Source organism: Melozone crissalis, unplaced genomic scaffold (assembly GCF_028551555.1).
Source record: "Melozone crissalis strain CALT ecotype California unplaced genomic scaffold, PUWL_Pcris_2 ptg000014l_1, whole genome shotgun sequence".
Taxonomy (NCBI): domain Eukaryota; kingdom Metazoa; phylum Chordata; class Aves; order Passeriformes; family Passerellidae; genus Melozone; species Melozone crissalis.
The window spans coordinates 19,059,664-19,086,068 of record NW_026535792.1 but is presented as its reverse complement, the minus strand read 5'-3'; the positions used below and the strand labels follow the sequence as shown (position 1 = coordinate 19,086,068).

At 41.7% G+C, this 26,405-nt stretch overlaps 1 protein-coding gene across 4 annotated transcripts in view; it reads left to right on the top strand.

Annotated features, from left to right (window-relative positions):
• The window catches only part of TLN2 (talin 2), a 141,371-nt gene that overhangs the window by 89,029 nt on the left and 25,937 nt on the right, over positions 1–26,405 (top strand). For all 4 annotated transcript variants that reach the window (XM_054272471.1, XM_054272473.1, XM_054272470.1 and 1 more), the window contains 21 exons: positions 536–638; positions 2,166–2,374; positions 3,119–3,238; positions 4,082–4,279; positions 6,310–6,449; positions 9,116–9,209; positions 10,714–10,803; positions 11,979–12,101; positions 13,356–13,499; positions 14,133–14,294; positions 15,392–15,532; positions 16,618–16,799; positions 17,213–17,345; positions 18,758–18,859; positions 19,610–19,780; positions 20,384–20,530; positions 21,396–21,497; positions 22,815–22,934; positions 24,447–24,593; positions 25,319–25,485; positions 26,200–26,383. In XM_054272471.1, coding sequence (XP_054128446.1) covers positions 536–638; positions 2,166–2,374; positions 3,119–3,238; positions 4,082–4,279; positions 6,310–6,449; positions 9,116–9,209; positions 10,714–10,803; positions 11,979–12,101; positions 13,356–13,499; positions 14,133–14,294; positions 15,392–15,532; positions 16,618–16,799; positions 17,213–17,345; positions 18,758–18,859; positions 19,610–19,780; positions 20,384–20,530; positions 21,396–21,497; positions 22,815–22,934; positions 24,447–24,593; positions 25,319–25,485; positions 26,200–26,383 — 2,979 coding nt within the window. The remainder of the gene's footprint in view (positions 1–535; positions 639–2,165; positions 2,375–3,118; positions 3,239–4,081; positions 4,280–6,309; positions 6,450–9,115; positions 9,210–10,713; positions 10,804–11,978; positions 12,102–13,355; positions 13,500–14,132; positions 14,295–15,391; positions 15,533–16,617; positions 16,800–17,212; positions 17,346–18,757; positions 18,860–19,609; positions 19,781–20,383; positions 20,531–21,395; positions 21,498–22,814; positions 22,935–24,446; positions 24,594–25,318; positions 25,486–26,199; positions 26,384–26,405) is intronic.

Sequence of the window (26,405 nt, the reverse complement as noted above, 5' to 3'; positions counted from 1 at the left end):
AGCTTTGGATAATGATCATGCTGATAGGATTTTGCACTGATTCTCTTAAAATTGTGTATGTTACTACTACAGCAACAGTGTGTTCTGTAGTAGAGTTACTCATAGGAATGTAGAGCTTCCTTCTCTATTGTCCAAATTACAATTTGGTAACAATAATGTTGTGGTCTTGTCAAAAAGGAATTTCTTTTCAATAGTGACAATGATAAGAACTCAGGATAGCCAGTTCTAGTAGGCATAGAAAATGAAATGGTTTATTTGGTGGGAGGGAAAAAAGCCCTTCCTTGGATGAAAGTATTTATTTCCATTGCTAATTGTAAAATAGTTTTATTGTTCACACTACCTAACACGTTAATTTATTTCATCCTGAACAGGGAAAATGTGTTAGTCAGATTTCAGAGAAATTGTGTGTGTGCTCAGTAGCTGAGGTGGAAGTTTAGGTTTTTTGTGGAATGAGGAATTTTTCAGTACTATTTAAAACAAAGTGCATTTTTGTTGAGCTTAAACTAAGTAATTTGTCCTTTGCAATTTTTTACAGCTTGAGAAATGCACTCAGGACCTGGGAAGCACATCCAAAGCTGTGGGTTCTTCCATGGCCCAGCTGTTAACTTGTGCTGCTCAGGGCAACGAGCACTACACAGGTACTGCTTTATCCATAATGGCTCTGAAACTTCTGCTTTCCATCACCTTGAGGAAAGGTTTTCTTATCACAGACTACTTAAATCAAGAAATTCCATATTTTTTATAGTGCTGATAGTGAATTGTGGTAAGTTATGAAGAATTGAGTGTGACTCACACTTCATAAAAGAACAGTGATGCAATCTGCTGTGTCTTTAATCAGAATAGATTGGGAGATCTGTTGTTTTTGTAAATATGTGCCACTGAAACTGTGAAAGGCTGAAATAATTGCATTTTAGTATTGCATTTTAAAGGTCAGTGCCACTGGAAATGTTGCTGTGTCCTTGCAGAAGGTTTAAAGGGTGCCTTGGATGTGTTTTGAAGCTACAGGGTGCAAACATAGTGGGCACAGCTTGGTGACATTCAGAACTGCATCTCTTCCTAGCTGTTACCAGTCCATGTACAATGCAGCTGCTCTGGCTGATTCATTGAGCACATTTGCATAGTTTGAGGTGAAGCCAATAGGAAACCTGGGCACACAAATTCTAAAGTTTATTTTTGTACCTGTACTTTTAGTTTAGAAACAAAAATGCCTTAATAGAAAAATGCTCTACAGGAGGGACAAAAGCTTACTTGTAGATGGTAAAATGTTCTGTGTCCTTATTCCTGTTGTTGCAAATGCTCCCATAAGATTTTTTGTCTAATATTACTGATAAAATGCATTATGGCAATTACCACTTCATTGGTTATAATTGCATCTGGGCTCTAGAACTTAGAGTTGTTTTCATTTGAAGCAGATGGAATTTCATCAAGATAGCTCATGTTTCTGTCACATAGTTGTGCACAAGTAGGCACTAGGTATCAGGCAAGGGAGTACAGACACTTGCAGCTGATAATGAATAGCTAAATCTAGTAGCCCTGTTTGCAGGAAACCCTACAAAGCAATGAGTTCCTTTTCAATAATTTCATAAATAGAAGAAGGAGACCATTATTCACATAGTCCTACACCTTAGCACTGGAGTTGATAGATGTCTTTTAACAGAGGGTAATTTTATTACATCCTTTCTGTGACTTCATTCAGTTATTTTTTTATGTTTTTACTCACAGTGACGTTAGGTTATATCAAGTTGTATCATTCCTAATAATCTCTTTTTTGATTGCTTGAAGTTAAACTGCTGTGCTGTGGCTCTGAACTCCTGTGCACCATTCTTGCAGACAATCACTGCCCCCATAGCTTGGAGTATGAGTTTTTCCTCATCTTCAGGTTTTAGCTCCTCTTCTTTTTCAGTGCTTCACTAGGATGTAGTCACTGAGAGCTGTGCCCAGAATGGGGTTTTTGGGCTATAACATTTACTTTATGGATTCACTACAGGCATTTCAATAAGCAAATGATTCTGTGTATTTCAAATTTGTTCCTGTTTGAAGATTTTCTTTTAAATTGCATTTGCAGTGTTATTTTGCAATAGGATCATTACCTGGAAGATCATGTCATGAAACACAAAGATTGTTTTAAAGGTACTAACAGAATCCTTGGTGCAATGTGACCACAGGAGTTGCTGCCAGAGAAACTGCTCAGGCCTTGAAGACTTTGGCTCAGGCAGCACGAGGGGTTGCAGCATCCACCAGTGACCCTGTGGCAGCCCATGCCATGCTGGATTCAGCCAGGGATGTCATGGAAGGCTCTGCCATGCTGATCCAGGAGGCCAAGCAGGCCCTGGCTGCCCCAGGGGATGCAGACAGCCAGCAGAGACTAGCCCAGGTAAGCTGGGACTTGGGCAGCTGCAAGAGTTGTCAAACATGCAGTGAATTCACTCCAAACCAGCACTGAATAAGGAGAGAGAGTGACAGAAAATAAGGCTGATGGATATTTCAACTTTCTATTCCTTTCAAGCTCTCAGACAATATCATGCCTAGGTTAAACAATGTAAATGGTATAAGTATGGTATTTTAGTCATCTCTTAGGAAAACATACAAAGATGCAGCTCTGTGCTTTTACCCATAACATATGTGAGGAGACTGCTTGACTGCAAAAGTGAGACAGCCATTAAACTGATAATTTTCAAATAAAAGATCTATATCCATGTTATATTAAAAAAATGAGTGTATGTTTTCTTTATGTGTGGCACCACTATGTTTGAATTCTTTAGGAGTGACAGGTTCATTTTTACTGATTTGAAAAGTTCTAGAATTGGCCTGCATTGTAAACAATTTCTTATGAAGATATCTTTGTTTTAATCAGATCTGTGTAAAAAGTGGCATGCAACAAATTTCTGTGAATAGTTTATAGATAAGGGAATCCTCTGAAGTTATCTGCAGTGCCAACACTGTCTTGTCCCATGGGTGAGCCTGAATAAAGACTGCAGGGCAACAAACTGAGAAAGTTGCAAAAATGTTCCTGTGAGGGTCAGAAAGTAGGAATTGCTGGCTATGGAGTAGAGGCTGTGCCTCCCATTAATGAGCACTTAAACCTCTCAGTGTGACTATGTTCACCTGTGTGTTGCAGGTGGCCAAAGCAGTGTCTCACTCCTTGAATAACTGTGTGAATTGTCTGCCTGGACAAAAGGATGTGGATGTGGCCTTAAAGAGCATTGGGGAATCCAGCAAGAAGCTCCTGGTTGATTCGGTAAGATGGCTTTTCATGTGCAAATAGATTTTAGAAAACTGAACAGCAGATCTGAGTTCCTCATGTGGCAAATCATTATTTAGTAAGTGAGCCCTAAGTGTACTTCATGTAAGCTGTGTTTAAGTTTATGCACCTTTAGGCAGCTGCTATTTAGACTGAAATACCGTTTTTGTAGTTTTATGGGGAAGGTGAAATGTCTGTGACTTGTGAATGCAGTATTAAAATGGTCATAGATTGGTATTAACTTTTTGGTTTTGAAAAGGGCAACTATGACTTGACATTCTGAAGAAAATGAAAATTAGAAAATTATAGTTCATCTCCCATCTAGAAGTGATCAGTTTACTTGAAGGAGCATTGTGATCTGTCAAAAAATGTGCTTGGTCATTTTGTGTAAAGAGTAGAATTGTTACTTTGTTTAACTACATTCATGTCAAAAAACCCTTTTTGCATTGGTAATTTGCCAGAAGGTTATACTGTTTGATCAGCTTTTTTTGTCTGCGTTTATCACTGACCTTGCTATCCCCTGAATGAAGGAGGAATTGTGTTTTGATATGTTTGTGCAATGCCTTTTGATAAAACCAGGGATTTTTTTACCAAACTGGTTTACTAAAGAGAGCTTAGAGTAATTCTGAAGAGCTGCCAATATTTGTGTCCCTTGAAAAGCTTACAGACTTGTCTGTCCCTTGAAAGAAACAGCAGGACACAAGTTGCTGGTCAGAGTTCTGGTTGACAGCTGTCCCACAGTTCCAGCTCTGCTGCATTTGGGATTCTCAGCACGTGTTGAACTCTCCAGGAAAGGCTGGTGTGATGTGACAGTAAAATACTGAACTTTGTCTCTTACAGCTACCTCCAAGTTCTAAGTCATTTCAAGAAGCTCAGAGTGAACTGAACCAGGCAGCAGCAGACCTGAATCAGTCAGCTGGAGAAGTTGTCCATGCCACACGGGGCCAGAGTGGGGAGCTGGCTGCAGCCTCTGGCAAATTCAGTGATGACTTTGATGAATTTCTTGATGCTGGTATTGAAATGGCTGGCCAAGCACAAGTAAGTCCTTGATCCTGGTAATTGGGGATAATCTTGGCCATACCCTCTGGCAGTGTTTATGTAGCACTGCAGTGCAGCACAGCATGCTGCTGTGTGAGGAGATGTTTGTTGTGAGGGAATCATCTGGAGCTCTTATCTGGAAAGGACAGGACTCAACATTTGCATCTTCCACAGGATGTTGGGATTTGTTTCTGTGTCCAGTCAGAAATACAACTTCATACTCCTCTGTGTAGTTTGAGCTGCAAAGGTACAAAGGTGTGCTGAACCTCTGAGCCTGTGGAAAGGGTTGTTTCTTTCTGGTGGAACTACCATGGAGTATAATTTAGATGAACACTGTTCAAAATGTAGCACATTTCTTTGCTACTTTTGTTAAGTAGATGGAGGAAATGATGCTTTGATATTGCTCCATGGTGCTGTGGACCTGCTGCAGAGTGGAGCAAGCACTTGAAGAGGGCTGCCTAAAATGCCATCCTTGGATGTGACAGCAAGCACTTGGACTTGTGTTCAGTGGTTTAAAATCTGGCAGAGTTCTACTCTGAGGAGCTCTAACAATCAGGAATGTTGTCACACATTGCTGAGCTCATTCCTGGTAGCTGGAGGTACCACCTTCAGTTTATCTTAGTGGATAGAGTTGTGCTGAGCTACAGTAATTGGTCATTTGGCAATGATTAAGCATAACACATGTCAGCATATAAAAAGGAATTGTGTATCAGAAGAGATGGGAGGACTTGCAGAAAAAAGAATCTGCAGATGGTTTTACCCTGGTTTGTAGGAGGACCCTACAAACCCCAGAAATGATTGCCAGAAAGTGGCCAGGAGGGCCTGAGTGTGTCAGTCCTTTGAAGTCATTTATGAAAGGTCTCTAGTGCAGATACTTTGTACATAGAAATGAGACATCTGACAGTGGTTGGTGGTTTTTCTCCATCAGGACTCCATCATTCAGGTTCCAGATGTGTGAAGTGAGTTAGGCTCCATGTACAGCTGACTCTGAAAGTGAGCAGTAGTGAGGTACCTGACTGTCTCTTTAGCTGTGGACCACACTGACTTTTAGAATGTTTTGTTTGAGGCAATTCAGTGAAGGCAGAGGTAGAAATGATGCTGCAAATGGCTGCTTGAAATGAGAATCCAGCTGCTGATGACCTTGTGGCCCTTGTGAATTTGCGGACCCTGCTGACACAGGGGGTGGTTATTATTCTGAATTATTAATGGCTGATCTTTCAAATGAGAAGGTCCTGTGTATGTAGTTATTTGGCCTGAACAGAAGCAATACCAGGGATTTTGGGTGAGTAGCAAAATGTAGGGGCAGGGAGGAAGTAGAATGTAATAAATATAGAGTAAAAGCTATTCATACCAACTGAATAATATGCAACCCCTTTACATAAAACTGTGAACAGACTGTTAGAAAAAATGGGTTCACTTCTACTGGTCATTGGCAGAAGAATCTAGTCACAGCTGTTTACTGTGAAGATGCAATACTTTTCTGTAACTGGATTTAAATACAGATTTCCCTTTTCAAGCAATGGCTTAAAATAAGTAATAGGGCATCCAAGTCAGAATGTTGACCAAAGTAGGCTTATAGAAAGTTGTTTTATTGGGAAAGATTCCTTCCTGGAGGATATATTTGTGTAAGCAATCCCAGTTAGATGCTGGAGAAGCCTGTGGGCTGCACAAAGGGTGCCAGAGAGCCTGCACTGACTGAATAATGGGAAGCAGTTGTGCCAGGCAGAGACACATAAGAGTCTTTTGTCAACAAAAGCATTGTTCAACAAGTAGGGAAGTTCCTCCATTGCTCATTTGTGAATACTACCAGTGTTAGAAGCCAAGCTGTTTGTTGGAAGGGTCTTTTTGTGTTATGTAAGTGAAGCTAGGGGCACCTGTCTGGGTGAAGGATGGCTTGAGCCCTCCTTCTCTGAGCTCACCTGTGTCAGTGGTTTCAGGTGGATAAACAAACTGGGTCTCCATGCGTGCTTTTAGTACACTCTCTTAATTGCTAATTTTGTATTTAATGTTATGCTGCTGTGGCTTTCCAGACTAAAGAGGACCAGATTCAAGTCATAGGTAACCTCAAGAGCATCTCAATGGCTTCCAGCAAGCTGTTACTGGCTGCCAAGTCTCTGTCTGTTGATCCTGGAGCTCCTAATGCCAAGAACCTCTTAGCAGCAGCAGCAAGGTAAGGATGTGTTGCTTGCTGTGTTTTCCTGGGATATTTGCTTTTCTCTGTGGTATTTATATTGTGCTTATATATTTTTCTACTGTTGACAGTTAAGTGAATGGCTGGAACCTGCAATTCTGTTTAAATGGAAGTAGGCCAGAGGAGAGTTGGAGTAGTTCCTCAGCTGGGATAACTTGTTACCCTTGTGAAAATAGGAACAGCATTTGAGGACTTGGCCTGGTTTTTGAAAGGAACCCCTTTCAAAACCCTAAAAAAAGTGTATTTTACTTACTGTTTTCTCACTATCTATGTTCTGACAAGGCATAGCTAACATTAAGCTTCTCAGTCCCTGAAAGAAAAGAAATGGAATAATATTCTTAGATAAAATGTGCTTAAAAATCATAGCTACCTATCACTAACAGTGTGCATGTGTGTGTGACCAGGAATGCTTGAAAGGGTTAGATGCTACATTTCTGCAGTGGAGCATGCCCTTGCTTTAAGGATTATAAATCCACTCCCAGAGTAAAGGGCTCCTTAAGGACTCACACTACTTCACTTTGTTGTATTTTGTTTAAAAAAACATCTGTATTATCTCCCTTGAAATAAATAACATCTATGCAAATGATAGATAACCAAAGACAGGCTGCTTAGAAGTGAAGGAGTCACATGAGATTTTGTCAGTGCTGCAGCACCAAACTGCTTTAGGCTTGGAGCATTCCTGACTGGAGTGCAGAGGAATTTCACCCCAGTGAAACCAGGTAGTTGTAAGTCCCTGCCAGGTTGGGATTCCCTCTGTGGAAGCATTGAATAGAAAAAGGGAGGTGAGCCAGGTCAAGCCTTCAGCTGTCCTGTGTGTGTGCATGTGAGACCTTACACAGACAGCACAGAGCTGTGGGAAGTTAACACTGCACCAGTTCTGGTTGTGTTTAAGGTGCTGAGGTGACACTGTACTCCCTTCCCAGACCTCTGTTCTGGCTGGGACAAGCTTGCCAGGGCTCTCTTCTCTTTCCCTGATATGATACAATCAGCACAAATATTTGTACTTTCTCTCTTATGAAAATGAAAGAAGAGGCACAGCTGCCTTATTTTATGATAGCTTTCCTTCTCATTTTTCTCTCATCATCTATGGTACTGTGATTAATCTGGGGGTTTTGCTGGGTTTGCTTTCTTTCATCCCCATCTGCACCAGCTGTAAGAGACACCACCTTTTCAGTAGTCTTGTCTTCCTTGTGGAGGGATTTTTCTTGACCACCTCTGACAGGGCAGCAGAGTTCCCTGCAGGGCCCAATATTTGTGTGTTGTATTTGATGAGAACAGGTGTGGCCTTTAGGGATCTAGCATTCCTCTGCCACTCTGGGATTGGTGTTTGAGGGGCCGCCTTCCTGGTTCTACTGTGTCCAAATGGTTTTCAGAGTAATGTCTGTACACTGGATGGATTCCTGGGAGAGGTACCTGGTGTGTAATAATGATATTTGTGGGACCATGTGGCCTCCTCTAGAAAGATGATAATTCTCTCCCTTCAATTGCTGATATTCTCTGAGTCAATATGAATTGTGTCTCAGATTAAAATCAACAGCAGACAAGATATTTTTGTGTGAAGTTTCTCTGGGAGTGAACAGAATTATAATTTTTGTCATACATTCCTATGTCTGTATGCAATGATTATTTTCTGATGCATAGAAATCACTGATGTTCAGCAGGTGAACACCAGGTCCTCCACAAGGACACCAAGGCTGCTGAAAAGGGTAGGAGTCTCAGTTAAACATGTCTATTAGTTTCCATTATTTTTGCCCTGGAATTTATCATAAACATGTTAAATGTAATAAGCACATCCTGTTTCCTTTTGTGACAGTAGGATACCATCCAGCCAGGTAATCATGTTATTGATAAGTTACCAAGTGCCTATTTTCTCAAAGGGAAAGTGATGCAAATGCTGTTCAGTTTCCAAGGCCAGAGGAAAGCATTTTCTCCATGCACTCCAATTTCACTGATTTTTCTCTTCTTCTAGATGCCACTTTCCTGGGTTGTTAGTCATGAGTCTGAGTTAATGTAGTTAAAATGAATGTTGTCTATTATCAGAGCATTGATCAGAAAGACAGACAGTGACTGGTGTGTTCAGGTTCAGCCTGTGTGCAGGAGCTGTGAGCTCCCACAGGAACATGATGCCCTTGCATAACCTGTTCTCTGGGGATATAAACCTATGGGAGAATATCAATTATTAGTTAAAGAGAAAAAAGACTGAATGACTAAGAGACTGTAGAGATGTATAGCAGGATTGTGTGTGTTACAGTATGTGAGACAAGACTGCTAGAGAAAGGTAAATAACATTTACTTTACATTTACCATTGTTTTCCATACCAGACACTTGTTTCTGGATCCTTTAGGGCTTCTGGGCTGGAAGTTGAGAAATTATTCAGTTAATGTCAAACCTGGAGAAGTGCTGAAATACCTTTTAGCAGCTACACTGTGTCACTGTGCCAGTGTACTAAGTTGGCCATGGCCTGCTGCCAGGTGGTGTTCTGTCCTTTGTCACCAGTGTTTTCCCAGAGGTGCCACTGGGCTCAGCTGTATAGTAGATAATCCAAGTTGTATAACTTTATGCAGTATACATTTAATGACAACAGTTTTACTAAGAGGAATAGTTCAATTTTAAAATGCACCTTTTTTCCTCCTACTCTCCCCAGAGCTGTGACTGAGAGCATAAACCAGCTCATCACACTGTGCACCCAGCAAGCTCCTGGGCAGAAGGAATGTGATAATGCACTCAGAGAACTGGAGGTATTACTATATGTCAAAAGTTCTTATATTGTTTCCCTTGGATTCTGTGTCTGAATAGCTCCTGTTACTGTCCTCTCACTTCATCTGTGGCAGGGGTTTTAGCTGTGTACAAGGTGAGCATGGAGCCCATGTAAGCATCTGGTAGGTTTGGCCAGAATGAAATTTGCTGCCCTGTCCCCATCTCCTCTGTCCTGCCTCCAAAAATACACTTTAGTCCCTACTATTCATACTTACTGTAACTTGAGGAAGAATCATGACAAGATGGACATTTCTACTACCACCAGTGCACTGGAGGGAGCTGCCATATCTTGGTTTTTCCACTTGCAAGAAGTTGTTGCTGACATCCCACCTTAGGATGATGTTTGGAATCTTCTACCTTGACCTTTCTTGCTGTAGACTTTTAATGCCTTGTTTGTGCCTTCCCTGTCACACTGATACAATGTGTGTGTCAGTACAGGCTCTTGCAAATAAAGTTCTTGGTCCTGAGTGAAAGGTTTGGCTGGCTAAATAATGGTCAGTTGAGAGACCTCCACTGATCACAGACAGGCCACTCTCAGTAGTAGGAAATAATCTTTTAATTTAAACTAGATATTTGTTGGTTACTGTCAAGGTCAAAACATCAAGGGGTGACTGGCCTGTGTGGAGAGCATAAAATACCATTAAAATTTTTATTTCCAGCCCTTAGTATCACAAGGTTACTAAAGTCATTTCAGGATATTGTGATTTTTCTTAATATGCAAGTCCATACTGATTTCACTTTCATCAGAAGGATTAAAAGTCTTTTCTGCATGATATTTGGCAGTAAAATAGTGTTCCTTAAGACTTGAAAAAAGGTGTGCTACAGATATTTTAATGTATAAAAGAATTAGCCTCCTGCATTTTGCAGCTTTTTACAAGTTTCATTATCTAACTACATTCATTCTTCTCAATGCATATGTGACTGATTGTCACATTCTAATATTCAGGACTCAGAATCACCTCAAAAAAAGAAATTAAACCCAACTATGTAGTTTCCTGACTGAAAATTTTCCTGTGTTGGGGGAATCTGACACTGTAAGAGGCAGGCAGGTGTACTCAGTTCAGTAACCCTTTGTGTTTCCAAAGTGCTCAACAAATGGCAGCTGCTTTTCTTATCACTTCTTTAAATCTGGTTATGAAATTTAAAATAGTACTGAAAACATGTGTTACACTGTTGACACCTGACAGAAAACCAGACTGCCTCATGTCAAGCCTTGCACCTCTGGCCATATATCACTCATCACAAACATGAGGTAACCTGAATTTCCAAGAGATTGTTGGTGCACAAACATGGAGTTCCCAGAGCTCAGTTCCTGTTGGGTGCAGTTTCCAGCATGGCACACCCTCAGGAATGTGTAGCTTTGGCTGCTTGCTGGAGACAAACATGTCAGCTTACACTGGGATAACCAGAATAGCCATGAAGGTCTGTGTTCTTCTCAGCTCAGTGTTTCAGACTGTCAATAATCAGTTGCTTTCATTATTTCAGACAGTGAAGGGAATGCTGGATAACCCAAATGAGCCTGTGAGTGATCTCTCATATTTTGATTGTATTGAGGGCGTCATGGAAAACTCCAAGGTAATTTCTTTTTCCCAGCTCTCTGTCAGTTATGTGTTTGGGTTTTCAAAAGTTTCCACATGCATATTGAATGTTAGAGGTGCAGTCAGTGTTTATTGCTAAAATGTCTGCTACACTCCTTGATAAACTCTGCCTGAGATTGGTCTCTTACAGGTAATTTCAGGGTTTGGTCACTTAGAAGGTGTATTGCCTCAGTAAGAAATTTTTAATTAAGTGATGGGTACACAATGCTCTGAAAGCTTCTCCTCTCTCCCTTCCTCTCCTTGACATGCAGTAGACAGCATGTCATACTTTGGGTGCTGTATTTTGACTGCAGCTATGTTAGAACAGCCCCAAGCATAAATGGGAGGGCTTGATAATGAAATCCCATTGTATTGTTCTGTGCAGAACAGCTCTGCCAAATGTCTGAGCAGTCCAGACACCCCACCACATCAGAAAACCTGTGGGGAAACCTCTTCACTTACTTTTAATCAAACTCTGCTGTACATCTTCCTTTGAAGCTGGCTTTTGGGTCCTTATTATTTGATTTGTTGGAATGGTCTCATATTCCTTCTTCTGTAAAAGAAAAAAGAAAGTACCTAATGGATGTGTGTGTCATCTTGCATCTAATGTTCTACTGCAGTCAGAGCTCATTTTGAATTTTAAATCCAAGTGAACTGAATTCAGTGGGACATACTGTGGGAATTCATGTGCATCCTGACCCTAAGATGGTTCCAGAAGTCCAGGTGCAGTTTCATTCCCACTGAGCTTCAGTGAGTTTGGGTACAAAGATGATCCTGTAGGTGTCAACAGCATCTGCAGGACTGCCATGCAGGCTGCAGGAAATGCATCTAGTGCCAGCTTAGCTGTTAATTAAATAATAATTAATTAATAAATAATAATAAAAAATAATAAATAAATAATGGATGACAGCAGAATGAATGAGGGGTAATTCTGTACCCTCTCAGTCATCTGAGCTGCAGCAGAGCTTCTGTTCCCTGTCAGTCCAGTGTTGGTGACCATGCCTGATCCCTCACACCACACAGAACAATGTGCCCAGTTCAGTCAAGTATAAAAATTCTGAAGCTAAGTCCAGGGGTTTTGTGGGCCAAAATGGGTTTCAGGCCAGCAATTGCTTGCCTCTAAGTGGAAGGGATGCATATTTGGAAGATAACTTTGTTTTTTTAATTTCTGAGGTTCTTGGAGAATCAATGGCAGGCATTTCCCAGAATGCAAAAACTGGGGATCTTCTGGTCTTTGGAGAATGTGTTGGAGTCGCATCCAAGGCTCTTTGTGGCCTCACAGAGGCAGCAGCTCAGGTAAGAGACTGAAGGCTGTAAAGCAATTAAGTTTTTATGTTTTAGCAAGCTCATGTTCTGGGTCTGTAATCTGAAATTCACTTCCCTGAGTTCAAACAAGGGATGAGTTTGTATTACACAATGTGTTCTGTGTAGATCACATAAATTGCAGAAAGTGCAGGAGGAGCAGAGTGCAATAACATGAGTATTTTCTAAGGAAGGGAAATGCCATCTAGAAGGAAGCTTTGCTGAGGATAAAGCAAAGCTGCAGCACAGGGAATTCATGTTTCTAGCTCAACCTCAGAACTATTATATCATAGAGAAATGCACAAAAAAGCCACAGTTAAAAGTAATGAATCAAGTTCTGGTTTGTAGAAGTTCTTAAGGAGCACTACAAGTTTCAGACATTGGAACTAAGAAACCTGTTTCAGCTGTTCAGATGCTTTTGGTATAACCAAAATTCTAAAATTAGGGTCTGATCTCTGTGGTTTCACTGATCTGATAACAATATAGTGAACTATAAAGAGCTGATACAGTCACCTTGGTGAAGGATTTGGCTGTGGGGATCATGCTCTGCATCTGAAAACCTCTTCTTGATTTCCCCAAATGTATGATGCCTTGGTATGGACTAATCTCCTTCACAGCTAACTCTGAGTTGCCTTACTGGCATATTAAGGTGCCAGATAATTGTATCTGTAAGAGACATGAGGAATCTTCATGTGTGATTGTGACAGTTAAGTTGTGGCTGTTGAGAGGCATGAAACCTTTAAATGAGAGAGGAGGTAAGGTTGGCCATCAGACACTCTGGGCTGCAGTGAGACCAGCAGCTGCAGGCCTGGTGGGATCTGCATTCAGCACAAGTGCCATTGCTGGATTGCTTTTATGATCTTGATAAAAACCTCCACTGCCTCCAACCGTGGCTAATACAGTAAATAATTTGCCAGTACCTGCAATCCTTAAAGCTCTATTGGCTGTGCAAGTGACAAGCAATGTTTTCAGGAATAGCACTTGTCTGAACAGTGGACTATTAGTTTTGTTTCAACTAATTAAATTTCTCAAGTGTAAGGGTATATTTTCTTGGTTTCAGTGGATTCTGGTGATGTATTGCTAAAACCAAATGGTAATTGTATTTCATGATTTCATGATACAAAACAGTATGATTTCTGAATAATCTCTGACCACTGTGTGCTATGACATATGGCCAGCTTACCAGAGATCCTAGACACAATGAACATGATTTTTTAGGATTGTTTTCCTTCTTTTCCCCATTTGCAGGCTGCTTACCTGGTTGGTATCTCAGATCCAAACAGCCAGGCTGGTCAGCAGGGCCTCGTTGACCCAATCCAGTTTGCCCGTGCCAACCAAGCGATCCAGATGGCCTGCCAGAACCTGGTGGATCCAGCAAGCAGCCCATCCCAGGTGATGCAGAGGGACCATCCCAGTTGGGACAAGGGACTTTGCTTTGTTCCTGTCCATTCCAAGGAGTTTTGGTTGGACTTTATTGCCTGGCTCTGGCATTGCAGAGCTGCAGTGTGGTTACTGTCCCACAGTAACCTCATTGTGCTTGTTCTGTGCTGGTTTTTACAGGTCCTAAACATTGTGGCTTAGGACTTTGTGCCTGTTCTGTGCTGCCTTTTACAGGTCCTAAACATTGTGGGTTAGGACTTTGTGCCTGTTCTGTGCTGGTTTTTACAGATCCTAAACCTTGTGGATTAAGACATTGTGCCTGTTCTCTGCTGGTTTTTACAGATCCTAAATATTGTGCCTGTTCTGTGCTGGCTTTTACAGGTCCTACACATTGTGGGTTAAGACATTGTGCCTGTTCTGTGCTGGTTTTTACAGGTCCTAAACCTTGTGCCTGTTCTGTGCTGGTTTTTACAGATCTTAAACATTGTGATTTAGGACTTTGTGCCTGTTCTGTGCTGATTTTTACAGGTCCTAAACATTGTGCCTGTTCTGTGCTGGTTTTTACAGGTCCTAACCATTGTGCCTGTTCTCTGCTGGCTTTTACAGGTCCTAAACCTTGTGCCTGTTTTGTGCTGGTTTTTACAGGTCCTATCAGCTGCCACCATCGTGGCCAAGCACACGTCTGCTCTGTGCAACGCCTGTCGCATTGCTTCATCAAAAACAGCAAATCCTGTTGCCAAGAGACACTTTGTGCAATCTGCCAAGGAAGTTGCAAACAGCACTGCTAACCTGGTTAAAACTATCAAGGTACAAATGCTGCTCAGTTGTGCTTTCTTCTTCCTTTGTGATTTAGAGGATTTTCTTGTTTGGTTTTTTCCCCCTGTTGAGACAAAATCAGAACAGTTGTAAATATCTTTTTATATTCTTGGGCATGCATGCTTTAAAAAATAACTAATTAAATTTTTGAAGATCTGAATTGGAAAATATGTTCAATGGAGTAACTGCTGAATTCAAGTTGAAAAAAATTGGGCAGTTTTAATATTAGGAGAGACAGCTGACCCATCCAGTATGATGGGATTGATGTATTTAATGGGCTTGTACCGTAAGAATAATCTGCAAGCAACTGAATGTGAAGGTTTTTTATGGTGTTAAGTTCCCCAGTATACTGAGGGTGTTGGAGCTGTTTCCGACAGCTTTAAGTTAACAATAGAGGGGGAAAAGGGAAATAAATAATAGTGGGAACCAAACAGAAGCCATTTATGTTGCTAGTAGTCTCTTGTTAATAGTAACCTTTTATTTTCCAGATTTCTTCCAGCAGTGTGGTAGGGAGTAGGTTTTTTCATGCAAGCAGAAGTAATATTTGTGAAGCTGTGGAGAATTCACAATTCTGAACCCTTCTGGAAGTCATTAACGGATCTAATCTGATTTCATTAGCTGCAATGTTTATTCTGATTGTGAGAGAGATAAGTTGACTTGGGTGAAAATGGGAGCAATATATTACTGGTTTGCTGATAACAGAAATAACTGAGAATTTTCAAAATCAGTCCATAGAAAACAATCATCTTCACCAACCACAAAAAGGTGGGAGTTAGCCCCTTCCACCCTTTGGAGTTTGAGGTCCTGGGACACTTGAGAGGCTTGAGTCTCATCAGAGAGGGACCTGAGAGACTCATCAGAGTTCAGTGACAAAAAACCTGCAGCAGTTTAAAGTTTAGGGTCAGTAACCAGCTGAGGAAGGAAACACTCCTGAAAGATCACATTCTTTGCATCAGTCTTGTTTGTGAAGGAGCTTTCAAATATCCTCAACATGCAGTGGTTTAAAACTAGGAAGACTTAAGCCATCTCCCTTCCATTTTGCTAAAGAAACCTGTTCAGGCAGAGCTCAATCCTGGTTTCATTTCCAGGCTCTGGATGGAGATTTCTCGGAGGAGAACCGCAACAAGTGCAGAACTGCCACTGCACCTTTAATAGAGGCTGTGGAAAATCTGACAGCATTTGCTTCAAACCCAGAATTTGTCAGCATCCCAGCACAGATCAGCACTGAGGTAAGGCAGGATACTGCATTTCCATCCTCCAAAAGCTGGAAATGTTGAATTAATCACATGTGGGAGAGAGTGAGTGTAAAGACCCCAAAGAGTGAGCGTAAAGACCTGGGTGTTTTCAGGACATTGTGCTGTCTTGTGTTTAACCTCTGACCTTGACTTTTCTACCAGCAGGATGCACAGTTTGGCTACAGTGAGTGCTGCAAGTCTGCCGTTAGCAAAGCCATAGGGCACAGGGGATTTGCATGTTTTGGTAGCTGGATCCTTCCATGCAATACTATTGTAAATATCCTTTGTTTTCCCTCAAGAGCAGTTTCAACAAATGGAACCTAGTTAGTTCTGACAAGAATCAAAGGGATGTTGCTGGCTTTTTTTCCTTTTTGCTCAAACTGTGAGACCAGAGCAGAGTAGAATGTGAAGAGACTAATAAAGGATTCGTTGGATTTAGGATTTTTTCACAGGGAAAAGAGAGAAAAAAAGCAAACCCCTCAAGCTCTGTAAAAGCTTTGGAGTAGAGGTCATGTGTTGTTGCTGGCCCTCCAGGGGCTGCTTCCTGCTTTTGTCAGGCTCTGCTCCAGATGGCAGTATCAGATGATGCAGCAGCTGTTGCACTCTTACAGCTGTGGGGCTGGAACTGAAATCTAAATGTGTCCTCCAGGCCTGTGGTACCTGGCTTTATCAGATTATAAAATAAAATGGATACACAGATGAAAACCCAGGCAAGAGTCATCTATCATCACTTGGAGCTAGTCTGACTGGGGAAAGGGCACATCTGTTGATGACAAGAATTTTTGTGACAGTGTATTTTCAGTGATATTTCTGTAGTCTGCAACTAGACAAGTCATTGTTTCTCAGCTGGAAAATGCATTTCTTGAGACATGTTTCTTAAGTATGTTTCAGAGAAAGCTGTTGGACTGATTTTTGTTCTATTTCTGTGTTAACTATCTGTGAATATAATAGTACAATGGAGGAGATTATAATTCTATATTAATGCTGTTAATTAAATAGACTTTTAGGAGCAGAAAGTGTGGATGAACTCGAACAATAATTCAGATGTTCTTTCTGTTCTTATATCTTCCTGACCACAGGGATCACAAGCTCAGGAGCCAATTCTGGTTTCTGCTAGGACAATGTTGGAGAGCTCATCTTTGTTGATCAAAACTGCCCGTTCTCTGGCTATCAATCCCAAAGACCCTCCTACATGGTCTGTACTAGCAGGGCATTCCCACACAGTCTCAGATTCCATCAAGAGTCTTATTACCTCTATCAGGTATGTCTTCTGTAGTAATTGAGCTACCGTTCATAAAGAAAAATGCCATATGGCCATTAGCACTGTGTTATTTTTCTCTGATGGAAATTACTCTGTGATGCACAATATCTCCCCAGTTACACTGGGGTTTTAATCATAATTGATTACTGCAGCACCCTGCAGCACAGGGCTTTCTGTGTTTGTGTTCTGTTCTCCTTCTCTTGTTCCACCCTCAATTCACTCTAAGGTAAATGTAACAAAGAATGTTGTGTAGAATGAACACTTGCTGATATTACCTCCATGTAGATCATATAGCACCATGTGGGAAATGGATTTTTGGGGGGTTTTTTTGTGTTTTTTTTTTAAGTGGCCCTGTGTGCATTCAGGCAAGACCCTGCTCCTTGCACCATGCTTACTGACTGTTTGTCTTGCAGGGACAAGGCCCCAGGGCAGCGTGAATGTGATTTCTCCATCGATGGCATCAACAGGTGCATCAGGGACATTGAGCAGGCATCGCTGGCTGCTGTGAGCCAGAGCCTGGCCACCAGGGATGACATCTCTGTGGAGGTGAGACAGAGAGCAGGGACAGACACAGCAGGGCTGGATACCCTGCTGCTCAGCCACAGCACTGCCAGTGAGGGGAGAAGTGTCCTTGCTGGGGTCTTTCTAGGCAAAGTCATACGCAGACAAAAGTGTATCACTTCTTCAAAGATGCCAAAATCACCAGGGGGTAGTAGGGGTGAAAGTAGGTATTTTTTACTGACACCCATGTGTTACTCTTACTTCCTATGCTGATATGACAGACTGATAAGAGTTTTTGTGGTGCCTTGCCATGTGGAAGCCAGGATTAGTTTCTGAAGATCCTTAATAAATTTGTTTCTGAAGCTGGTCTATTATAGAAGTCCAATGACATAAATGTCAATGTTCTTTATTCTTAATGCCTAGTTTGTCCTTTGATAAGTGAAATTTGAAGTTGATATTGATATGTTCACTTTAAGAAAGCTTCCCTCTTCAGTGTGTCAACCCACACTGAGATTCTCATCTTGGTATTTATGTCTTTTCATACTGTTGTTTCCTGAACTGACATGTTTATTGGAGTGGTTCCTTCAGGCTGTAACACTGCATACTAGAAACATGTCAGACCAAATGAAGCTGTGCAAAAGAAGTCATTGCAGGAAATATGTAATCATTCATTTTAATTGAAATGCAGTTGTTGTGTTCACCATGTTGAACTGAAGTAAATGTTACCAAAAATTGCACTTATAAAGCAGTAAAAGAATGTAACAAAGGGCAAAAATATTTTTTTTCTGTTCCCTATCATGAGAGTGGCCTTAATCCTGACAGCTGCCAAGACATCAAGTGCCTCTGAATTAAAAGCCAGTATTTATGTCTTGACCAGGCCACTTATATGCTTTTAATGTGTTTACTCCTGTCCTGCAGATTGTATTCAGGAGGTCACTCCTCATCTCTGTCCTTCAGAGATGTGACATTTTTCCTTTGCCAGTGGACTTGTCCCACTTGCTTCAAAATCTGTTGCAGAATTTTTTATTCTTGCATTGTATTTTTTTGCTTTGAAAAATGTCTCTTCACACTTAAATCAGTGCTCCTGGCAGTTTTCTGATTGGTGCAGTGATACTAAATCTTTGTCAGGGCAAAAATAGCTTGGGAGGTGTCAGGGGGGTCCTTAATCACATTGCAGTGAGAAAGAACACCTAGCCCTGAGTTTGCTGGTGTCAGCACTCTCTCCCCAGATCTGTCATACAAACCTAAGAGGAGCAGGCCCATCTCAGGGTTGCTGTTGTTGAAAGAGGATAAGGGAGAAGAAATGAGGCAGTATGTGAGGAAAACCAGCAGTGTGGATCCCTGCATTCTGCCATAGCAGGTCACTTGAACAGCTTTGAGGGTGTTGGCTGGTCCAAGGGTGATTATCAAGTGGGAGAACAGCTGTGATAGCAACTGACAGTTTCTCTCTCTTTTAGGCTCTACAGGAGCAGCTGACCTCAGTTGTACAGGAAATTGGCCACCTCATTGATCCCATTGCCACTGCAGCTCGGGGAGAGGCAGCTCAGCTGGGGCACAAGGTACTGTCCTGCCATGACAGAGGCATTTGAGATCTTGGACAGCTGAATGTTAGGGAAGACCCCAATTTTCTGGCAGTTTCCTTTCCTATGGGAGAGCAGAACAACACATTTGTAGTAAGAAAAAAAGTAAGAAAAAAAAATGGAATTTTCAAATACTCAGAGCCAAAACCAAATAAAGCTTTTTACATTTTGGGCCAGAGGGGAGAAATTCTTATTGAGGTTTTCCATTAGGGGCTTTGTGTAAATGTCTCTCTCTCCTCTGTTATATAGAGTGTAAGTAGAGTCAAGCTCATGCTTGTAGGATGTCTGTCCAAAATAACAAATGTTAGAATGCACATACCAAAAGCATCTTTACCATGGTTTTTGCAAGGTTTAGAAGTTTCTCACATAGCAAGTTGTCATCCTGTATATTCTTGAGAGCAAAAACTGCAGAGGCAACAAAGATTGAGAGGTTTCTCCCTTGCCCAGAGGAGATGTTGAATAGCATGTGGCTCCTGTGACAGTCTTGAACAGTCTGATGTAACCTCAAGGGACCATGTGCTTGTGGAGGACCTGTGGCTTTGCAAAGGAGTTGGGCAGTGAGGGCAGACCAATCCCTGGGCACATGATCCAAACCCAGTGCTGTACAGTGCAGGAGCACTGTGCTCCTTGGGCTAACCCACATCCCAGGGGCAAGCAGGGAATGTGTTCTCTCTGTTCCACCTGAGAGATGTGGTTAATGGCTTCCTGGGGTTCTTCTGGCTTTCTTAGGTAACACAGCTGGCAAGTTACTTCGAACCCCTCGTTTCAGCTGCAGTTGGTGTGGCATCCAAGACACTGAATCATCAGCAACAGATGACTGTGCTGGACCAGAGCAAGACTCTAGCAGAATCTGCCTTACAGATACTGTATGCTGCCAAAGAAGGGGGAGGAAACCCCAAGGTAAGGTGTTTGTGTGGCATTAAGGGTGAGAGTGGAAGGCAAGAATGGCAGAAAGCCCAGCATGTACCTGCTGTACAGCCAAGGGATATGTCTGCAGTCCAGGTGCCAGTGGCAGCTCTCCTGGTGTCTCCTGAGAGTAGGAACATTTCTCCAGGACAGGATTCCAGTCTTCCCTCACAGCATTGTCTCAGGGGACACATCAGGGTATGACAGCAGCAATCTAGGCTTTTACAGAGAAAGCAAAGGGTTAAAAAGCAGGGCTTGTCTGGTGCATGGCCCAATGGTTTGGGGACCCTTGGCAGGAAAGAGCAGCATTACACAGCATTACATAACTCAGGTGCCATTGGTGACTTTCAGAGAGCTGCTGTCTTTAGAGGACATTTAAAAAGGCTGTGGCACCTGAGGTTGATAGTGTCATGTGCCACAGCTCCTTGCAGGAGTTACCAAGTTCTGTTCTGTCTGCTTTGCTGCAGTGTTTTTACTTGTCATCTTTGCCCAGAAGTGTTATTTTCAGTGCCTTTACTGTTTTCTTACTCTCTGATTCACACATTGCTTTGCAGAGAGAACATCTCTGTCTCAGTTCTCTCATTCTGTGTCCTCCAGGCATCTCACACTCACGATGCCATCACTGAGGCTGCACAGCTGATGAAGGAGGCTGTGGATGACATCATGGTCACTTTAAATGAAGCTGCAAGTGAAGTTGGCATGGTTGGAGGTATGGTAGACTCAATTGCAGAGGCAATGACCAAGGTGAGCATAGAAATAAACCCCTTTCTCACTTTGTGTTTGAAAGCTGATCCACATTGCAGAGCTTTGGACAAACTGGTGCTGATTTAGTTTCATGACTGATTAGTGTTCAGTCATGAAACGTTGTCACAGGAAACCTGAAGATTATTTGATTTTGCATATTGTAAAATAAAACTGATGTGGGTCATGGTGCTCACGTTTACAACCTACATGGTACCTGTCAGTAGAATTCCTACAAAATATTTGTTCTGTAATATTCTGGCATTTAACTATCATCTTAGGTCAAGTGACCTCTTACTTTTCCTTCTTTTTTTTTTTCCCAAATCTTTCATGTTAGTCTCTTAAATGAACAGCAGCCAACCTTGAAGCAAGTTACTTTCAGAGAAGCTGTCAAAGCCTGAAATGCCCTGCTGTGCTTTGTAATGCATTCTACTGAAGATGTGTAGTTGCAAAGTGTACAGAAGTTCAATCCAAATATTTGGCTTTTCCTATCCTGACTTAAAGATTAAAGACTTTAGCATATAAAGAAATATTACATTATCTTCTGTCATGAACATTTTGGTTTGTAACTGTTTCACCTTTCTCTATTAGCAAAGAAGAGCAAATTATTTGATCTTGCATGAGAAGCAAACCTCATGCTCAAAAACTGTACTTTGCTCTGTACATTCTCTGCATCTCCCATGCTCATAACCTGGGCTCAAGTATTTGCTGAGCTTCTTTGTGCATCCTGGTGCACTTTTTTCACTTGTGTATTTTGAGAGAGATCACAGAATTGAATATCTAATACAATTTTACTGTTGCCTGTAAAGTATGCTGTTTATTGTGAATTTTTAACGCTGTGAATTTTTAATTTCCCTTTGTCTTGCAGCTGGATGAAGGTACACCTCCAGATCCAAAAGGAACTTTTGTTGATTATCAGACCACTGTGGTGAAATATTCTAAAGCCATTGCTGTTACAGCACAGGAAATGGTAAGAAATTACCTTGACAGGGTCCACACTCTGTGTACATAAGGAACATGGAATTATCTGCACAGTATTGAGACACTCTTGATCATCAAATTTTCAATAACCTCATCTCTTTTGGGGTAATGGAGCAAAAGGAGTGATGATCTTGTTGATTTGACTCTTGCATCTTAGTGGTATAATAATGGAGGGGTCCTCTACAGGAGGAGCACTGGATTGTATTGTGGCTCTTCTGCACAAAAGTTCTTTATTTGGCTCATTTTTGAGGAGAAATAAAAGGAAAACCACATGTTTTTTCATCAGCCCACATAACTGGGCTGAAATGCCACCTTTTGTTTATCAATGACTTTGGGATATTTTTTCACACTTACTGTTTCATGTAGCCAGTGAAATAACATCACTGTTTTCAGAGCTCTGTAATGCTTCATGAATGAATGCAGATCAACATCCCACACTGTCCTTTTCTTTTATTTCTATGACTCACCTGGGTTTAAAGAAAGAAAAAAGTGACACCTGTTGAATTGAGATTTTTCTTGACTTGTGTTTCACAGTAATGCATAATGTGTGTTCCCTTGGAGCAGTACAGGGGATGCCGATTTGTTGCTGAGAGAGTTGAGGTGACTGTGAGTGCTACAGACAGGATTTTTCATGAAGTCGATTGCTCTTGCAGTCAAGACAGGTCTATGATTCTATCTATGACAGTAGAAACTGGTCTAAAACTAGTTTTGTCCCAGGAATGGACCTCCATTGCTTTTACTTACATTAATTTGAGACCGAAGAACTATCTCTGTTAAAAGATAGGAATTTTCTAAAGAGAGATTCAGTTATTTGTACTGAGACATTCTGTGTCATCCTGCCTATTTCTTCTCCATCCTGTTCCCTCATCTGAGATGTGTTTTGCATTGTTACTCAGATTTTTTCCATTTCTATGCTTCCACATCTCAGCTGAGGCTGATGGGTATTAGCTCACCTTTGACAAAATAAGGTGGCTGTGACACACAAACCCCACTTTCCTTCCCAGTCTGGATAGCTGTACCTGGCAATGGCCCCTCTGTGTCAAAGAGTGAAGTATTGGATCTAACTGCTGCTCTTGGATTCCTCGGTACTGCAGCACCTGCCCAGTTGCCATGACTCTAATAAAGCATGTTTGCTTGAGTTTCCTCTGGAATTCTTGCTGGAGGACACGTCCCTTCCATGGCAAGCAGATTACCCCATTTCATCAGCGTGGCCAAACAGATGAGTGTGCTTCTAACTGGGGTGTATTAACAAGTTATCCTCATGCCTGTCCATTTTCTGTTTCTCTTGCCTGTGTTCTCTCTGCAGATGACTAAGTCGGTTACTAACCCGGAGGAGCTGGGAGGACTGGCATCGCAAATGACCAATGACTATGGGCATTTGGCTCTGCAGGGCCGAATGGCTGCAGCTACGGCAGAACCTGAGGAGGTCTGCAGCTCTTAGACCTCTTTATTCCCTCTACACGGTGGTGTTAACAAGGGTGTTCTTTTACTGTGAAGAGCACAGTAAAGGTGACAAGCCTTGTTGTAAGAATTGCCCAGTCAAAAAACAGAAACCTGTTGTCAAAACCTCTGTCTGGCTTTAGAAAGAAACAGCTCGGGATAAAAGTGGATAATTCCATAGACCACAACAGAACCTCCTAAATTACTTGGGGCTTTCACTTACAGGCAACTTGCAAATACAATGAAAACTCTTAAAACTCTTATCTTGTTACTATGTGGCTTTCCTTCGATCTTGCATGTTTTGACAAGTTACAAATATTTATATGCATTTTTAATCTTGCCTGTAAGTGATTTTAAGTATAACTTGCTATCCTGAAAGTGAGATTCATCACACTTTAATCACATGGGGCACAAGGGTCTTTTGCTGAAGGACATCCTCCATAGCTCAGAGCTGGAATGTGATGTGGGAGAAGTATCTTACTGGCCTCATGCTATGTGAGGAGGATGAGCTGTTCAGCTCAGTTGCATTAACCTGTTTGGGAGTTGCTGCATCTTCTCTGAGCACAGCTGCACAGCCCTTTCACCCCTCTCTTCTTACTGAAGCATAGACAAACTTTGTCAAGATGGGGTAGAGGGTATCTCACCTTCTCCAGATGTATCAGATTATCTACATAAAAGTCTTTTCAAGAGTTTTTGACTTTGTGCTTACACATCCTGCTGATAGACTTAAGTGTTTTGTGCTCAGCAGCTACATGAAAAGCAATGCCTTGCACTTGGCTCAATATAGTTAAATTGAATTAAGATTTCTGCATGTTACTTTGTGCCTGAGGTTAAAATAATTCCATTTGTGATACTAATGGCTGTGATTCCTGCTCATGTATTAATCCCAAATCACCCTGGAATGAGGGCATACATGCAGGGACTACAGTTATCATGTTTCAAAACAGGGACCACACGTCTTAGGATGTGGGATTATTAATAAATCAGAAGTAATAGCAGGATTTTCCCCATTTCAGTGCTCCACATGGATGTGATTGATTCTGGAGAGTGAAGACTGTGCAAGGTTCAAAACCAAGCAAAGATACTTACCTACTTTTTGACCCATTTTCAGCAGTGAACAGTACCATGTGCTTTTACCTGTTGAACATACCTTGAGTAGAGCTCATGCTGACAGGGCAGTTCTGGACTATGCATTGTTTAAATGTCAAGTTGCACATGCTTGAATTATGTCCCTTTGACTCAGTTACCTGCCTTGCCCTTCTCTTTCTGAGTCATTCCTGCCCTGTTTCATTGGGGAACCTTTTATAGGGTTTTGCTTCATGTGTAGATGGAATTACATCTGGGCTTTTTTTCTGATCTTTGGAGAAGTTATAGTGGTGGGCAGAATATTGATATTCACCTGAGAGACAGTGTTTCCATTTCTGCTGACACAGTGTACCAGCATGACATTTATTTATTTGTTTTCTTCCTTTTTCCCTGTGCCTTCTTTGCCATCTAGATTGGGTTCCAGATCAGGACTCGGGTGCAGGAGCTTGGCCACGGGTGTATATTTCTTGTACAAAAAGCTGGAGCTCTCCAGATTTGCCCTACAGACAGCTACACCAAAAGGGAGTTGATAGAATGTGCTCGTGCTGTCACAGAAAAGGTAAGGTGGCTTTCCTTGTCACCCCACAGTGTTTGTCTCCCCAGCTCCCACTGGGAGTAAACCAGTCAAACTGCATTCAGGAAAGTGTTTCTTTTAACTTTGCCCTGTAGTACAACAGTGTCTGAATTACCCAAAGGTCTTGCTTCTCTTTCAAGCATTCAGTGTTCCTGTGCTGGATCAGCCCATGATAGTCCTTCCTCAGGCCTTGCAATAAAACTTCAACCTCCTATCAGAGGGAGATTGGTCCAAACAATCTCCTAAGATGTGAGATTGCTCTTGTGCCTTATGAGGCACTCCCTGGCCACAGTTACTGTGAGCTTGGTCAGTGGCATGTGGTTTCATGCAGCAATGTCCTCCCCTTTTAGGACAGAAGTAACTAGAACTGCATCTTCAAACTCTGGGGCTTCTTGTTCCTTGGAAACATCCCCTTCAAATAAATGGCCTGGGTAGTTTTGTTGAACCTTTTTGATGGCATCTCTCTCCTTTTATTGGGCATGAACATTGAGAGTTGGTGCTAGGAGTTTCAGATCTCACCAAACACCATTGGTTCAGCCTGTGTGGATGTGCTCTCAGCTGTACCAGTTTCATGATGGATCCCAGGAGTAGTGACAATTCCAAATTTAGACAGAGTTAGTACCTTGTAATTAAAGTTAAAGCTGATAAAGAGAGTAGTAATGATTCACAGGACCAACTTTCTTTCCATTGTTGCTTTTTGCTGTTTCTAGGTCTCCTTGGTTCTATCTGCCCTCCAGGCAGGGAACAAAGGCACACAAGCCTGTATTACTGCAGCCAGTGCTGTGTCTGGGATAATTGCAGATCTGGACACCACTATCATGTTTGCTACTGCTGGAACCCTTAATGCTGAGAACAATGAATCATTTGCAGATCACAGGTCAGTGTTGCTGGAAAAGATGGAAGAGTGCTTGCCCAGTGGAACTGGAAGAAGAGACTGGGACATGGAGATAAATTTTTACCTTTTTGGATTCCTGTGAATGAAATTGAATGAGGCAGGGGAGTGAGAGGAGGAATAGGAAACCTAGAATGTGACTTGTTTGTGAACTGCATACTCAAAATTATTTCTTCTTTTACCTAAATGTTGCTTTGGCTTTGTTGTCCTGACAAGTCAAAACACGGATACGGGTGGGAGGGCGTGGGGAACCCTGACCAGGACACACTCTCTGTTCATGCTGCCATTCTTCCTTCTACCCCCCTCACCTGTGATTCCTTTCGTTTTTCTTACAGTATGCTGATTATTATGGATGTTCAGTAGCTGGTACTTCTCTCACAGCATGGCCAAATTTTCTTTTAGCATTCAAATACAATGATCTCCCACACTACTGCCCAATCTCTTTCTTTTCAAGATGGGCTCATTTTATTACACTGCCCTGCATTTGCCCCAAATGCTCTGCTGCTGTTTTCATAGTTGCTTTTGGGTTTGTTTTCTTTTAACTTACACCTTTGACCTGTGTTGTGTTGTGTTATGAAGGAACATTGGTATGATGATTTAGATCAGCTCTTTCATGTTAGTCACCATAACTCTGGAAAAAACATTTTTCCCCTCTTCTCATTTTCCACTGCCTCCCTGCTTCCTCTTCTTTTTCTACAGGGAAAATATCCTGAAAACAGCAAAAGCTTTAGTTGAAGACACAAAATTGTTGGTTTCTGGTGCTGCCTCAAGTCAGGACAAACTGGCCCAAGCAGCTCAGTCATCAGCTAACACCATCACTCAGCTTGCTGAGGTAGTAAAATTGGGAGCAGCTAGCTTGGGATCTGATGATCCTGAAACACAGGTGAGATGTTTTAAGGTTTACT